Source organism: Trichechus manatus, unplaced genomic scaffold (genome assembly GCF_000243295.1).
Source record: "Trichechus manatus latirostris isolate Lorelei unplaced genomic scaffold, TriManLat1.0 scaffold00032, whole genome shotgun sequence".
NCBI lineage: Eukaryota > Metazoa > Chordata > Mammalia > Sirenia > Trichechidae > Trichechus > Trichechus manatus.
In genome coordinates, this window is record NW_004443968.1 from 5,562,836 (window position 1) to 5,578,436 (window position 15,601).

At 37.5% G+C, this 15,601-nt stretch overlaps 1 protein-coding gene across 1 annotated transcript in view; it reads left to right on the forward strand.

Annotated features, from left to right (window-relative positions):
- Positions 1–15,601, forward strand: part of ADGRV1 (adhesion G protein-coupled receptor V1) — a 687,583-nt gene that overhangs the window by 248,904 nt on the left and 423,078 nt on the right. Inside the window, exons 58-61 of the mRNA XM_023730073.1 lie at positions 1,605–1,781; positions 2,112–2,294; positions 4,857–5,036; positions 8,419–8,583. Coding sequence (XP_023585841.1) covers positions 1,605–1,781; positions 2,112–2,294; positions 4,857–5,036; positions 8,419–8,583 — 705 coding nt within the window. The remainder of the gene's footprint in view (positions 1–1,604; positions 1,782–2,111; positions 2,295–4,856; positions 5,037–8,418; positions 8,584–15,601) is intronic.

The window sequence follows — 15,601 nt, forward strand, 5'->3', positions numbered from 1 at the left end:
TTCTTCATATAGTCCAGCTTCTCAGATTATTTGCTCGGCATACAGATTGAATAAGTATGGTGAAAGGATACAACCCTGATGCACACCTTTCCTGATTTTAAACCATGCAGAATCCCCTTGTTCTATTCGAACAACTGCCTCTTGGCCTAGGTACAGGTTTCACATGAGCACAATTAAGTGCTCTGGGATTCCCATTCTTCACAATGTTATCCATAATTTGTTATGATCCACACAGTTGAATGCCTTTGTGCAGTCAATAAAACATGGGTAAATATCTTTCTAGTATTCTATGCTTTCAAACCAAGATCCATCTGACATCAGCAATGATATCCCTTGTTCATGTCCTCTTATGAATCTGGCTTGAATTTCTGGCAGTTCCCTGTCAATGTACTGCTGCAACAGTTTTTGAATTATCTTCAGCATAATTTTACTTCCATGTGATATTAATTATATTGTTTGATAAGTTCCACATTCTGTTGGGTCACCTTTCTTTGGAATAGGCATATATATGAATCTCTTCCAGTCTTTGGCCAGGTAGCTGTGTTCCAAATTTCTTTTCATAGACAAGTTAGTGCTTCCAGCGTTGCATCCGTTTTTGGAAACATCTCAATTAGTATTCTGTCAAGTCCTGGAGGCTTTTTTTTTTTTTTTTCCCCCAATACCTTCAGCGCAGCTTGGACTTCTTCCTTCAATACTGTCAGTTCTTGATCATATGCTACCTCCTGAAATAGTTGAACGTCGACCAATTCCTTTTTGGTACAGTGACTCTGTATTCCTTCCATCCTCTTTTGATCATTCCTGTGTCATACAGTATTTTGCTCTTAGAATCCTTCAGTATTGTAACTCAAGGCTTGAATTTTTTCTTCAGTTCTTTCAGCTTGAGAAATGCCGAGTATGTTCTTCCCTTTTGGTTTTCTAACTCCAGGTCTTTGCACATTTCATTATAATACTTTACTTTGTCTTCTTGAGACACCCTTTGAAATCTTCTGTTCATCTCTTTTACGTCACCATTTCTTCCTTTCGCTTTAGCTACTCTGTGTTTAAGAGCAAGTTTCAGGGCCTCTTCTGACATCCACTGTGTTTTTTTTTTTTTTTTTTTTCCTGTCTTTTTAATGAAATTTTGCTTTCTTTTGTATGATATCCTTGATGTCATCCCACAACTTGTCTGGTCTTCGGTCATTAGTGTTCAATGCGTCAAATCTATTCCTGAGATGGTCTCTAAATTCAAGTGGGATATATTCAGGGTCATACTTTGGCTTTTGTGGACCTGTAGCATTTACCAGTTTGATCTAAATTTCTTTGGGATATTATATGAGCAAAAAATATTTGGTAGGATAGATCAAAATTGAGGAGTATTTTAAAAATGTGTTTTACTTGCTAACGAGTATCAGGGTTCCTTTGAAACATCAAAGTAAGCTTGAATACCACAAAAGATCCTGAAGTTATCAGTAGGAGTGTATTAAAATAAGAAAAGAATTCTTTTATATGTTTGATGGAGCTGCCCATTCTCATGGACAGTTATTCCTTACGGAAGGATTTCAGGTTTCTGATGCAAAGTACATGTCTTCTAAAAAATAAAACACCATCTTCTCCCCCAACCCCAGGATGATGTTCCAGAGTTGGAGGAAGGATTTATTGTGAACATTACCGATGTGCATCTGGTGAACTCTGACTTCTCTGCAGGGCAGCCAAGTGTGCGCAGACCTGGAATGGAAATAGCTGAGATAATGATTGAAGAAAATGATGATCCCAGAGGAATTTTTAAGTTTCATGTTACCAGAGTGAGAGGAACTTTCATATATTTATACCAGTATACAAGTTTGTCCCTACTGATTTGTCCAGTGTTTTATACTGTCATGTTATCTGCAAAACGATCAGCTCTGCTTGTAGATATTTATAAATAGAACAACCAAATTTGTCTTATAAACTAATTCTTAGTTCTGTTTGAATGAGACTAAGGAGAACAGTTATTCATATTTATATCCAACTATAATTTCTACTTTAAGGGTGACATATAAGCAATATAAGTGAAAATGATAAATTTATAAAGTGATGGCTTATAAGAGTTTCCACTTTTGTCTTGCCTTTCAACTTATACTCTTTACTTAAAGGATGCTGGTGGAGTTATTATTGCTTATGAGATACCCCCACCCTTGAATGTTCTTCAAGTTCCTGTGGCCCGGCTGGCTGGAAGCTTTGGGGCAATAAATGTTTATTGGAAAGCAATACTGGACAGTGCTGACCTGGAAGATTTTAAGCCAGCTCATGGGATTCTTGAATTTTCAGATGGACAAGTATGCTATTCATAGAAATATAAGCATTTTATGGTTGTATTCAAACATTTTATAGGCATCCACCAATGAATGTGTGTCAGCGATTGCAAAATGTGTTGCAAATACATACAATATATAAATACATAAATGTTGTATGCCAAGCCAAACAGAAATTTTATTAGTTATGGAAAAGTCATCAATTACCATAGGACAAGCGCATTAAAAAATGAGAGTCTCACCCTTTGCTAACTCCTCCACCTGATTCTGTTTAAAACAGAAGTTATAAAAGGAGATAATAATTGGCTTAGAAGTGCTTAAGAATAGGTAACAGCTACCTGATAAGTTTTACTACTCATGAATTTTAGGGTTTTTTTTTTTTCTATTTATTTCTTAATGCTTGGAAGGATTTATTTAAAAGCATTTATTTAGAATTTGTTTACAGTTTGCAGTAGAAGTGTGAACTTTAAAATCCAAACCTTACTTTAAAATTTCAAAGCAAACTAAAATGATGGGAAAGGAGCAAAATGTTCTTAAGGAATTTTATATAATTAAAACTAGAAAAAAACCCACTAAAATATAAAAAATATATTTCCCAAGAATTATAAGTTTTTCAGACTGAGCAATTTGTATAGATAAGAATAAGATGTTTTCAATTTTTTTATAGTCAACAAGTAGAAAAAGCATATGAACATCCATAAAAATGTTAGTAACTTGAAATAGCACTATCTGTCTACACTTAGCCTTATTTTACCTAGACGTATTTGCATAATATGATTCAATTTATTAGTTAAGTAGGGGGCAGTAAAATGAAGCTGAGAGATGGGCATACATACCTAGATTTTCTTACACATTAAGGCCAATTATTGTTAAGGTTTTTGAAATCATGAGTGTTTCAACAAATTAAGAGCTTTGAAACATCTCCTACTAAAAGGAGGGAGAATGCAAATAAATGAGTTTTTACACTGAAAGCAGAAACAAATAAATTGATTTTTCACTGAAGTAGCCTGCCAAGGAGGAGCCCTGGTGTTGCCGTGGTTAAATCGCTTGACTGCTAACCAAAAGGTCGGTGGTTCACACCCACCAGCCGCTCTGCAGGAGAAAGATGTGGCAGTCTGCTTCAGTAAAGATTTACCAAAACTGAAAACCTAACCCTCTGCTGTGGAGTTGATCCCAACTCATAGCAACCGTATGGAAGCAGACTACCACATCTTTCCCCCGCAGAACATCTGGTGGGTTAGAACCGCTGACCTTCTCTTTAGCAGCCAAACGCTTTAACCACTGCACCACCAGGGCTCCTCCTCCATAAAAATTTACAACCTTGGGAGCCCTATGGAATAGTTCTGCTCTGACTTACAGGGTCACTGTGAGTCAGAATCAGCTAGACAGCAGTGGGTTTGGTTTGGTTTGGTTAGCCTTCCAACTGTGGTTGTATTATCAACACTTTATTCTAGACATGAAGTTGATGTCCCATCATTCAGTAGTGTCTTTAGGGTCACATTCATTCTTAAGGCTCACATCGTGTAGTGAACTGTTCTGTATTCTACAGAAGAGATTTGAATTGCAGACACTTTAATAAGCTTTCTGCTTTTCCAAGTGTGACATTCAGATTTCTCAATTTTGCCCATTGTTAAATTAAAGATTTTGGGTGGATTTAGGTAGAAGAACTTAATTATCTGGTCAGTGTTTGTGTCAGTAGTGGAATTTCCCTCTGGGATACAAAAAAATAAAATAAAGTATGGAGATACAGCAGGAATATTTTTATGACTACTAAATGGACACACCAGCCCAGGGGCAAGGACGAGAAGGCAGGAGGGGACAAGAAAGCTGGTAATGGGGCACTTAAGGTCTAGAAGGGGAGGGTATTGACGTGTTGTGGAGTTGGCAACCAATGTCACAAAACAATATGTATATTAATTGTTTAATGAGAAGCCTAGTTTGCTCTGTAAACCTTCATCTAAAGTACTATTTAAAAAAAGAGTACTTTTATGACTAATAGTGAAATCTCAAGCTGGACCAAGTTTTATTTGCTTACAAGCCATAAGGTTTTTAACATAGACCCAGACAAATGAACTAAATCCTGATCATAATTATCTAAGAACAACAAATATGGTTTCCTTCTATCCTTTCTTTATCCTACATTACAAGAACACTATTTGAAAGTGATGAGGTTTTTTTTAATTGTAGAAGGAAATGATTCTTTTCATGGTACCATTTTACATCATGTGACATTAATGCCAAGCATGCTAAGATTTATGTGTGTGCAATGGTTGTTAGAGTACTGCATGGCATTTTAAAAAAATTGTTCACAAATAAGGCTTTATTATTTTTTGTATTTGTAATTAACACTTCATTTTATTATATAGGTAATTTCCTTTCTCTTGAAAATAATAGGTTTTGTAAATTTCTGACTTTGAAACAGAAATATGTGACTTTTCATTTTATTCTTAACATATAATATAAAAATCTGTTTTTTCTTTTATACAGATGTTTCTAAGTTTCAATAAAAAATTAAACTACATATGATCCAAAAAATTTTTACAGTTATTTATGTTCTTTTCCTTCCTTTCTTCTTGTTTTTCATAGATTACTGCCATGATAGAAATCACCATCACTGATGATACAAAATTTGAACTCATGGAGATGTTCAATGTTTCCTTAATCAGGGTAGCTGGAGGTGGCAGACTTGGTGATGATATTGTGGTAACTGTTGTTATTCCACAAAATGATTCTCCATTTGGAGTATTTGGATTTGAAGAGAAGAGTGTAAGTTAAACATGTCAGAGGGTACCTTTATTAGGCTATCTCTTTTTCATTTAATTTTTGTATGAAGGTGTATTTAACTTTTGTTTTGAAACTCTTCATTACCCTTGATTTATGATTCTCTTCTCAAGTGACTTTTGAGTTGGCTAGTAAATTAGCTCCCATAAAGATTTCAGCCTTGAAAACCCTATGGGGCAGTTCTACTCTGTTCTATAGGGTCAATATGAGTCAAAATCCTCTCAACGGCACAGAACAACAATAGTGATTTAGGAACTGATTTTAATCCTTCTTTAACCTATGCAAATAGTCTGATAGTAATGAGAGCTCTTACACAGAGAACAGATTTCTGTTTAGTGTAGAGGACCAAGATGTAAAAGAAATAATATTTTTTACCCATGCCTTCTGTTCTCTCAGGAACGCTGGTGATGAGTAGTTACAGTGCTTAGCTGCTAACTGAAAGTTTGGTGGTTTGAACCTACCAGTTGCTCATGGGGAGACAGATGTGGCATTGTGCTTCTGTAAAGATTACAGCCTTGGAAACCATATGGGGCAGTTCTACTCTGTCTTGTTGGGTCGTTATGAGTCAGAATTGACTTGACAGCAGTGAGTTTGGTTTTTGTTTTTCTTCTATTCCTGCCCCACTACCAGACCACCATTCTGGTCGCAAGGCAGGATTCTGTCATGGTCTGGGTGTTACATGCAGGATGGGTTTAGCTGGTGAGGGATTTATACCACTCACCCTTCTTGTCTTCTACCTTGGCTTTTAATGAACAAAACACCAGTCATCCCAGCTCATGTGTTTGTATTTTTAACTCTGTCTTCCTTCTTACTTCTCATTGGCTGTTTACTCCCAGGACCTGAAAGAGGGAGCCCAGTTACTATTGGTTCAACCACTGAGGAAAAAAAACATTTAATCAATCATGGGAATTAAATATTTTCAAAGCCAAGTTTGGTAACTAGTACTAAATTATCTCTACATCTTCAATATAAAACAAACACTATAAACTATATTATAGTTACTATTACATGATGATTGTGTTATAATCTTTATGAATTTATCTTTTAACAGAAATTCCAAGATGAAATAATCATAAAAATATTTAGATAATTTCTGATATACTCAGCAGCTTTTCTGGCTCCATATATCACCATTTCCTTTATTTAATCACTTATATAGGTAATTAGAAGTTCACCATTTTTATTAATAAACACATTGCTGTAGTATTCATTATCGTTACTGTCCTCGTCCTTGTGGTTCCTGTCAGGGTTATGGCTTGCTCAGATGCAGGGACAGATTATCCAATAAGCAACGTAAGCATGGCTCAATAGGTTTAAGTTGCTGTTTTTGTTGTTGGTAGTACCTGGTGATGCAGTGGTTAAAAGCTCGGCTGCTACCCAAAAGGTCAGCAGTTTGAATCTACAAGCCGCTCCTTGGAAACCCTATGGGGCAGTTCTACTCTGTCCTGTAGGGTTGCTATGAATCGGAATCAACTCGATGACGACCGGTTTTATTTTGTTTGTAGTACTGGTAGTAGTTTGCTGCTTAGCCCTTTGTGGCTGTTTTTCTTATATCTGATCTTTCTTACTGCAAAAGTCTCTTGATTTTCTTTTAACATATATCTATGATATGCAGTCTTATATGCACTGTAAACATTCTGTTAGCACTATTTGGTAACACTGAAATTAGATTCAGAGCTGAAGAACACTGGGAAAGAATTATTAGTATAAATCTGTCAAAATAAATTAGCTACTCATTAGGGCAATATGGTTAAGTCTACCAAAGCACCAGGAATAGGAAAGACCCATGGAAATTTACTTTTAAAGGCTTAAATAATATAAAGTATATGAAAGAACTGGCACATAGTAAGAGCTCATTAAATAGTAGTTGGCTCCAAATCTCTGAAGGAGGCCTGGTGGTGCAATGGTTAAGCTCTCAACTGCTAACCAAAAGTTAGTGGTCTGAACCTACCCAGTGGCTGCATGGTAGAAAGACCTGGCGATCTGCTTCTGTAAAGATTAAAGCCAAGAAAACCCTATGGAGCAGTTCTACTCTGTCACGTGGGGTCATTATAAGTCAAAAATTGACTTACTGGACCCTATCAGCATAACAAGCAAATCTCTGATCTAGGCAACAAAAAAAAAAAAACAACCCGTTGCTGTTGAGTCGATTCCAACTCCTAGCGACCCTATAGGACAGAGTAGAACTGCCCTATAGGGTTTCTAAGGAGCGCCTGGTGGGTTTAAACTGCCGACCTTTTGGTTGGTAACCACGGCTTTTAACCACTACGCCACCAATGCAAAATCTCATTTAAAAGACTAAAATAAGATTGCATTACAGGTTTGTTTAACATCCATCTAACTTGAAAATGGAAAGCCTTATATTGTGTTTTGTATTTACATATCAAATGAATAAAATGAAACCAAACCAAATCCACTGCCATCGAGTCGATTCCAATTCATAGCAACCCCATAGGACAGAGTAGAACTGCCCCATAGGGTTTCCAAGGCTGTAAATCTTTTATGAAAGCAGACTACCACATCTTTCTCCTGTAGAGCGGCTGGTGAGTTCGAACTGCCGGTCTTTTTGGTTAGCAGCCGAGCGCTTTAACCACTGTGCCACCAGGGCTTCTTATCAAGTGAATAGTATAGGATCAATTTGGAGTTTGCTTCACAGAGTCAATATAGATAATTCAGTTGAACCAGATCTGTTAATAAAAGACATGGTACAGGTAAACTAACATACTGAATCTCCTTCTTTCGTTATTTTCAGGTTAATAAAGCCTTGTTTAGCTTGGACTTATTGAAGGTGGCAATTGCAGATAATTCAGAAGTTGGCTTAGTTTCTCTATTATGCAGAACCCCCAAATCTCAGTTCCTTAACATAATCAAAATTTATTTCTTCCTCATGAACAAGTCCTATGCCAGTGTTCCTGGTTGAGTGGTTCTCTTGAAAAATCTCTCCTCCAAGAAGCAACCCAGGGACCAGACCACTTCCATCTTGTGGCTCTGTCCTCTTCTAGGTTGTTGAAGTCTGCTCCATTCACCTGGCAAATGGAGAGAGAATGTAAGGGGTTGTGTGGGAGGTTTATGGCCAGTGTGTTAGTGGTATACATTGCTTCTGCCTATATGCTGTTGTCCAGAATCCCATCTTATGGCCCCACCTAATTGCAAGAAAGGCTAGGAGATGCCATCTACCTGAATATCTAGGACAAAAAGGAAATGGGGTTTGGTGAAACATTTTTTTTTTTCAGCCACATGATTGTAACATGCCATGAATAGAGTTCTAAATTTAAAAATTGCAGTCACTATAAATTTTTCAATAGAAGTGAGATTAGGTTTGTTTCACCTGCTCCCTTTTTCACCATGCTGGATTTTCTTCTTTCAGGTAATGGTTGATGAATCTCTTTTGTCTGATGACCCTGATTCTTATGTGACATTAACAGTTGTCCGGTCCTCAGGAGGGAAAGGAGCCGTCCAACTTCAGTGGACCGTAGATGAGACAGCTAAAGATGATCTCAGTCCTTTGAATGGGACACTTCATTTTGACGAGGTATAGCCAGCATGAGGACTTCTGCTGTTTTCATCTAATTTGTCACTGCTTGATTTTCATAGTGGTACTGATGAATTCATATGATACTACTCAGAATGTCTGGAACTTCTTCGAAACCCATGTGGACTATGGGGAAAGGTCACAAAAAACCTAACATGTCTGTAGTTCAATTAGTTAATTTAGACCTTGTCTGTATCCCATCGTCAAAAATGCCTCTCAACATTTCTCCTGATGAGAGCAAAACTAGTCAACGGAGCCAGACAGGTGTTATCCCCATCTCTACCCTTTTTGTAACACTCACATGTATTTAATCACCAAATCTGGTCAGTTCTCCCTTTTAAATGCCTTTTCTGACTGGTCCTTCTCAATCATGTCTATGACTATTCATGCCTATATCACCTATCCTTGGATAGAACCTCTTAATTGATATCCTCATTCTGCATCTTTTTCCTTTTCTGTCCACTATCCATATCCCTGGATATTGTTATCCATATCTTTACAACTCTATCAGAATTTCACTGAGAATAACCCCAACTCAACCAGAGCAAAATGGTATTTACCAACACAATTCAAATCAAAATTGCATTTCTTTTTCTGAGGATGAGGGTGGAGTTATGGGAGGTAGGAGGAGGAGAATTGACAAGCTGACTCTAAAATAAATATGGAAATACAAAAGAGCAAAAATGGTTAGAAACTTTTAAAGAACATGGGAGGTAGACTTCTCTAACCAAATTTCAGACAATATGTAACTGAGGTAAATAAGACAGTGTGGTTGGCCCTGGGAATGACAAATAGACCAAATAGAGAGTCTAAATTTATCAATCTTTTTATGATTTTTTTTCTTTTAGAGTCATGTTTGGTAAACCCTTCCTATTAAATTAAATTAATTAATTAAATTCCTATTTATATCAATTTATATATTCCTATTTATATAAATTAATAAAAATGAAAGCAGAAGGCAATTAGTTAGAAAACAAACACACTAGAGCTGATGAATAAATAAATATGCTGTCTCTGAAATTTATAAAACTAACAACAATAACAAAAAAAAAAAACCTTACAAAATATGATTTGAAAAGAAGGAAATAACTATAAAAACAGAGGAAAGATTGGAAATTGTAACTATACAGATTTAGGCAAATAAATTTAAAAATCTATATAAAAAACCTAATAAATGTAGAAAATTTAAAAGACTAATTTCCATAAAAGAAATAGAAAAAACAAGTTAAAGGAGATAGGAAAAATTCTGCAGATGGTTTTCCAAAAGAGTTCTTCAAAAATTTAAAAGATCAGGTAATCCTAATGCTATGCAGTCTACTTCTTTGGATTCTAATAACATTTCTTTAGAGCCTTCTACACCAGTTTTCAACTCAGTACAGAAAGAAATACTTCCAAGCTTTCTGATAGGTGATTTAAAAATTAACCAGTGCTGCCCTCTGACATTTCATGTGCCACTTATTCTGCTGCTCTTTTTGAGGTAATGATTACTCAGATGGCATTAATGATTTCAAGCCAGATGTCTCATATTTCATCCACCTGTGGTGTTTCTCCGGAGACCCTGGTGTCTTAGTGGTTAGGAGTTCAGCTACTAACCAAAAGGTCAGCAGTTCCAATCCACCAGGTGCTCCTTGGAAACTCTATGGGACAGTTCTACTCTGTCGTGTAGGGTCACTGTGGGTCGGAATTGACTCGACAGCAATGGGTTGGGTTTTGGTGGTCTTTCTCAGATTCTGACACCTGGCCACTCAAACAACATCTAGGTTGCATGGCTGAGCCATGTTCTAAAACCCCTTATCTGGCACAACAGTAGAATCTAGAAATTTAGTCTCAACTTCCTATAAAGATTTTCTCACTGATAATGATCAATAATTCCCTAGTTGTTGTTGTTGTTCCGTGCAGTTGAGTCGGGTCCGACTCACAGCAACCCTATGTACAACAGAATGAAAGACCGCCCTGTCCTGCACTGTCTTCACAATCGTTGTTATGCTTGAGCTCATTGTTGCAACCATTGTGTCAGTCCATTTGGTTAAGGATCTTCCTCTCTTTTGCTGACCCTCTACCTTACCAAGCATGATGTCTTTCTCCAGGGATTGGTCTCAAATGATAACATGCCCAAAGTATGGGAGAGAAAGTCTTGCCATCCTTAGTTCTAAGGAGCATTCTGGCTGTAATTTTGCCAAGACAGATTTGTTTGTTCTTCTGGTGGTCCATGGTATATTCAATATTCTTCACTAACACCATAATCCAAAGGCGTCAATTCTTCTTTGGTCTACCTTATTCATTCATTGTTCAGCTTTTATATGCATGTGAAGCGAATGAAAAGACCATGGCTTGGGTCAGGCGCACCTTGGTCCTTAAAGTGACATCTTTGCTTTTGAACACTTTAAAGAGGTCTTTTGCAGCAGATTTGCCCAATGCAATGATTTCTTGACTGCTGCTTCCATGGGGATTGATTGTGGATCCAAGTAAAATGAAATTCATGACAACTTCAGTCTTTTTTCTGTTTATCATGATGTTCTTATTGATCCAGTTGTGAGGATTTTTTGTTTTCTTTATGTTGAAGTGTAATCCATACTAAAGGCTATAGTCTTTGATCTTCATCAGTAAGTGCTTCAAGTCCTCTTCACTTTCAGTGAGCAAGATTGTGTCATCTGCATAATGAGTCTTTCTCCAGTCTTGATGCCCCATTGTTCTTCATACAGTCCAGCTGCTCAGATGATTTGATCAGCATACAGATTGAATAAGTGTGATGAAACGATACAGCCCTGAAGTACACCTTTCCTGACTTTGAACCATGCAGTATCCGCTTGTTCTGTTCAAGCAACTGCCTCTTGATCCATGTACAGGTTCCTCATGAGCACAATTAAGTGTTCTGGGATTCCTATTCTTCACAATGGTTTTCATAATTTATGATCCACATGGCCAAATGTCTTTGCATAGTCAGTAAAACAAAAGTAAACATCTTTCTGGCATTCTTCTGCTTTCAGCCAAGACCCATCTGACATCAGCAATGATATCCCCCATTCTGGGTCCTCTTCTAAATCCACCTTGAATTTCTGGCAGTTCCCTGTTGATGTACTGTTACAACCGCTTTTGAATGAAATTTGGCAAAATTTTACTTGTGTGTGATATTAATGATACTGTCTGATGATTTTCTAATTCTATTGGATCTCCTTTCTTTGTAATCTCTTTCAGTTGGTTGGCCAGGCAGCTGTTCTACAAATTTCTTGACAGAGAAGAGTAAGCATTTCCAGTGCTGCATCCAGTTTTTGAGATCTCATTTGGTATTCTGTCAATTCCTGCAGCCTTGGTTTTTGCCAATGCCTTCAGTGCAGCGTGGACTTCTTCCTTCAATACCATTGATTCTTGATCCTATGCTGCCTCTGACATGGTTGAATGTTGACAAGTTCTTTCTGATACGATGAATCTGTGTATTCCTTCCATCTTCTTTTGATGCTTCCTGCGTTGTTTAATATTTTCTGTGTAGCTTTCTTCAATATTGCAACTCAAGGCTTGAATCTTTTCTTCAGTTCTCCCAGCTTGAGAAACGTCGAGCACGTTCTTCCCTTTTGGTTTTCTAACCCTTGGTCTGTGCACATTTCATTATAATACTATACTTTGTCTCCTTGAGAGCCGCCCTTTGAAATATTCTGTTCAGCTCTTTTACTTCATCATTTCTTCCTTTTGCTTTAGCTTCTCTATGTTCAAGAGCGAATTTTAGAGTCTCTTCTGACATGCATTTTTGTCTTTTCTTTCTTTTTAATGACCTATTGCCTTCTTCATATATGGTGTCCTTTATGTTATTCCACAACTTGTCTAGTCTTTGGTCATTAGTGTTAAATGCATCAAATCTGTTCTTGAGATGGTCTCTAAATTCTTTTAGCATATACTATAGGTTGTATTTTGACTCTTGTGTTAATGTTCTTCAGCTTCAATTTGAACTTACATGTGAGCAATTGATGGTATTTTGCACAGTTGTTTCCTGGCCTTATTCTGATAGATTATATTGAGCTTTTCCATCATCTCTTTCCACAGATGTAGTCTATTTGGTTCCTGTGTGTTCCATCTGGTGAGGTGCACGTGTATAGTTGCCATTTATGTTGTTGGAAAAGATATTTTCAATGAAGATGTAGTTGATGTTGCAAAATTCTATCCTGTGATTTCTGGTGTTGTTTCTATCACCAAGGCTATATTTTCCAACTACTGTTCCTTCTTTTTTGTTTCCAACTTTCGCATTTCAATCACCAGTAATTATCAATTCTTTTTGATTGCATGTTTGATCAATTTCATACTGTAGAAGTTGGTAAAAAATCTTCCATTTCTTCATTTTTGGACTTAGTGATTGGTGTGTAAATTTGAATAATAGTCGTATTAACTGGTCTTCCTTCTAGGCATATGGATGGATATTATCCTATCATTCACAGCATTGTACTTTAAGATAGATCTTGAAGTGCTTTTTTTTTGATGGTAGATGCGATGCCATTCCTCTTCAATTTGTCATTCCTGGCATAGTAGACCATATGCTTGTCCTATTCAGAATGGCCAATAACAGTCAATTTCAGCTCACTAATGCCTAGGATATCAATGTTTATGCGTTCTGTTTCATTTTTAATGACTTCCAATTTTCCTAGATTCATACTTCTCACATTCCACATTCTGATTGCTGATGGATGTTCGCACCTGTTTCTTCTCATTTTGAGTTGTGCCATATCAGCAAATGAAGGTCCCAAATGCTTGACTCCATCCATGCCATTAAGGTCGACTCTACTATGAGGAGGCAACTCTTCCCCAGTATTATTTTGAGTGCCTTCAAACCTGAGGAGCTTATCTTCTAGCACTATATCAAACAATGTTCTGCTGCTATTCATAAGTTTTTCACTGGTTAATTTTTTTAGAAGTAGACTGCCAGGTCCTTCTTCCTAGTTTATCTTAGTCTGGAAGCTCAGCTGAAACCTGTCCACCATGGGTGATTCTGCTGGTATTTGAAATACTGGTGGCATAGCTTCCAGCATCACAGCAACACACAAGCCACCACAGTAGAAGATTCTTAGATGGAGATTATTGTCAGGAGGCTTTTTAGGGAGTGCTTTTGGGATCAACCCCTGTGGAATGGAAAGAAGCAGGATTGGGCAGAGGTGAAGTCCAGCCATGGTGGAGTCTTAAACTTATACTACAGTTTGTTTTGAAGAGAGGCTAACTCTTCAGAGCTGTCCTGAGTTGAAGCAATGGCGAGCTTTTATGTTCTTGTGATGAGCAGTCATTGGATGCCACGAAGAGGATCTGACCCTGGATGAGGGGGATCTCTTCAGATGGGGCAATTTCTGAAGGCACCTGAACAGATGGGAGCTATCTGATGGACGTACTCCTAGCAGAGAGGTAATGAGTCCCTTCCTGAAAGGAGATCTTAGCAGACATCAGAGCATCCACCACAGAGGACTACGGTAGGCCATGCTCAAGAGAAGCTTGCTCTGAGAGTCCTTCCCACTTTTTTCCTTGTTTTTTTTTTTTAAAGAATAAAGTCATTTTTCTACTACTCACTTTGATGGCCCTCTCTCTACACAATAATATTTCCTTCTTATCCTTTCCACAGGTGCTGTTCCCAAGAGTACTCACTATTACTCCTACCCTCTCTTATCTTGCACTTAGCTGAGTGATTTCTTTGAACTGTTGGTTTCAGCATACGTGGTTGTTGTTGTGTGCTATTGAGTTGGTTTTGACTCATAGCGACCCTGTAGGACAGAGAACTGCCCTATAGGGTTTCCTGGGCTGTAATCTTTACGGGAGCAGACAGACACATCTTTCTCCCGAGGAACAGCTGGTGGGTTCAAACCGCCAACGTTTCTGTTAGCAGCTGAACACTTAAGTGTTGCATCACTAAGGCTTCTTTTCAGTGTAGGTTAGGAGAGATAAAAGGGCTCCTGGGGAGAGAAAGAATAGAGGAAAGGAAATATACAGAAAACAACTAGATTAATACTTTTACACATAACCATGAGACCATATCTCAAGCTGAAAGTACTGAAGAAAAAAATTCAAGCCTCAAGCTGCAATAGTGAAGATTTCTATGGGGAAACATTAAACAATGCAGGAAGCATCAAAAGAAGATGGAAAGAATACACAGAGTCATTGTGCCAAAAATAATTGATCAATGTTCAACCATTTCAGGAGGTAGCATATGACCAGGAACTAATGGTACTGAAGGAAGCGGTCCAAGCTGCACTGAAGGCATTGATGAAAAACAACGATCCAGGAATTGGTGGAATATCAATTGAGATGTTTCAACAAATGGATACAGCACTGGAAGTACTCATTCGTCTATGCCAAGAAATTTGGAGGACAGCTACCTGGCCAACCAACTGGAAGAGATCCATATTTAAGCCTATTCCTGAGAAAGATGATCCAACTGAATGTGGAAATTATCAAACAATATCATTAATATCACACGCAAGTAAAATTTTGCTGAAGATCATTCAAAAGCAGCTGCAGCAGTATATCAACAGGGAACTGCCAGAAATTCAGGCCAGATTCAGAAGAGGACGTGGAACCAGGGATATCATTGCTGATGTCAGATGGATCCTGGCTGAAAGCAGAGAATACCAGAAAGATGTTTATCTATGTTTTATTGACTATGCAAAAGCTTTCAACTGTGTGGATCATAATAAATTATGGATAGCATTGCAAAGAATGGGAATTCTATAACACTGTACATGGATCAAGAGGCAGTTGTTTGGACAGAACAAAGGGATACTCTGTGGTTTAAAGTCAAGAAAGGTGTGTCAGGGTTGTTTTCTTTCACCATACCTATTCAATCTGTATGCTGAGCAAATAATCCGAGAAGCTGGACTTTATGAAGAAGCATGGGGCATCAAGATTGGAGGAAGACTCATTAACAACCTGTGTTATGCAGATGACACAACTTGCTTGCTGAAAGTGAAGAGAACTTGAAGCACTTACTGATGAAGATCAAAGACTGCAGCCTTCAGTATGGATTACATCTCAAACATAAAGAAAACAATCCTCA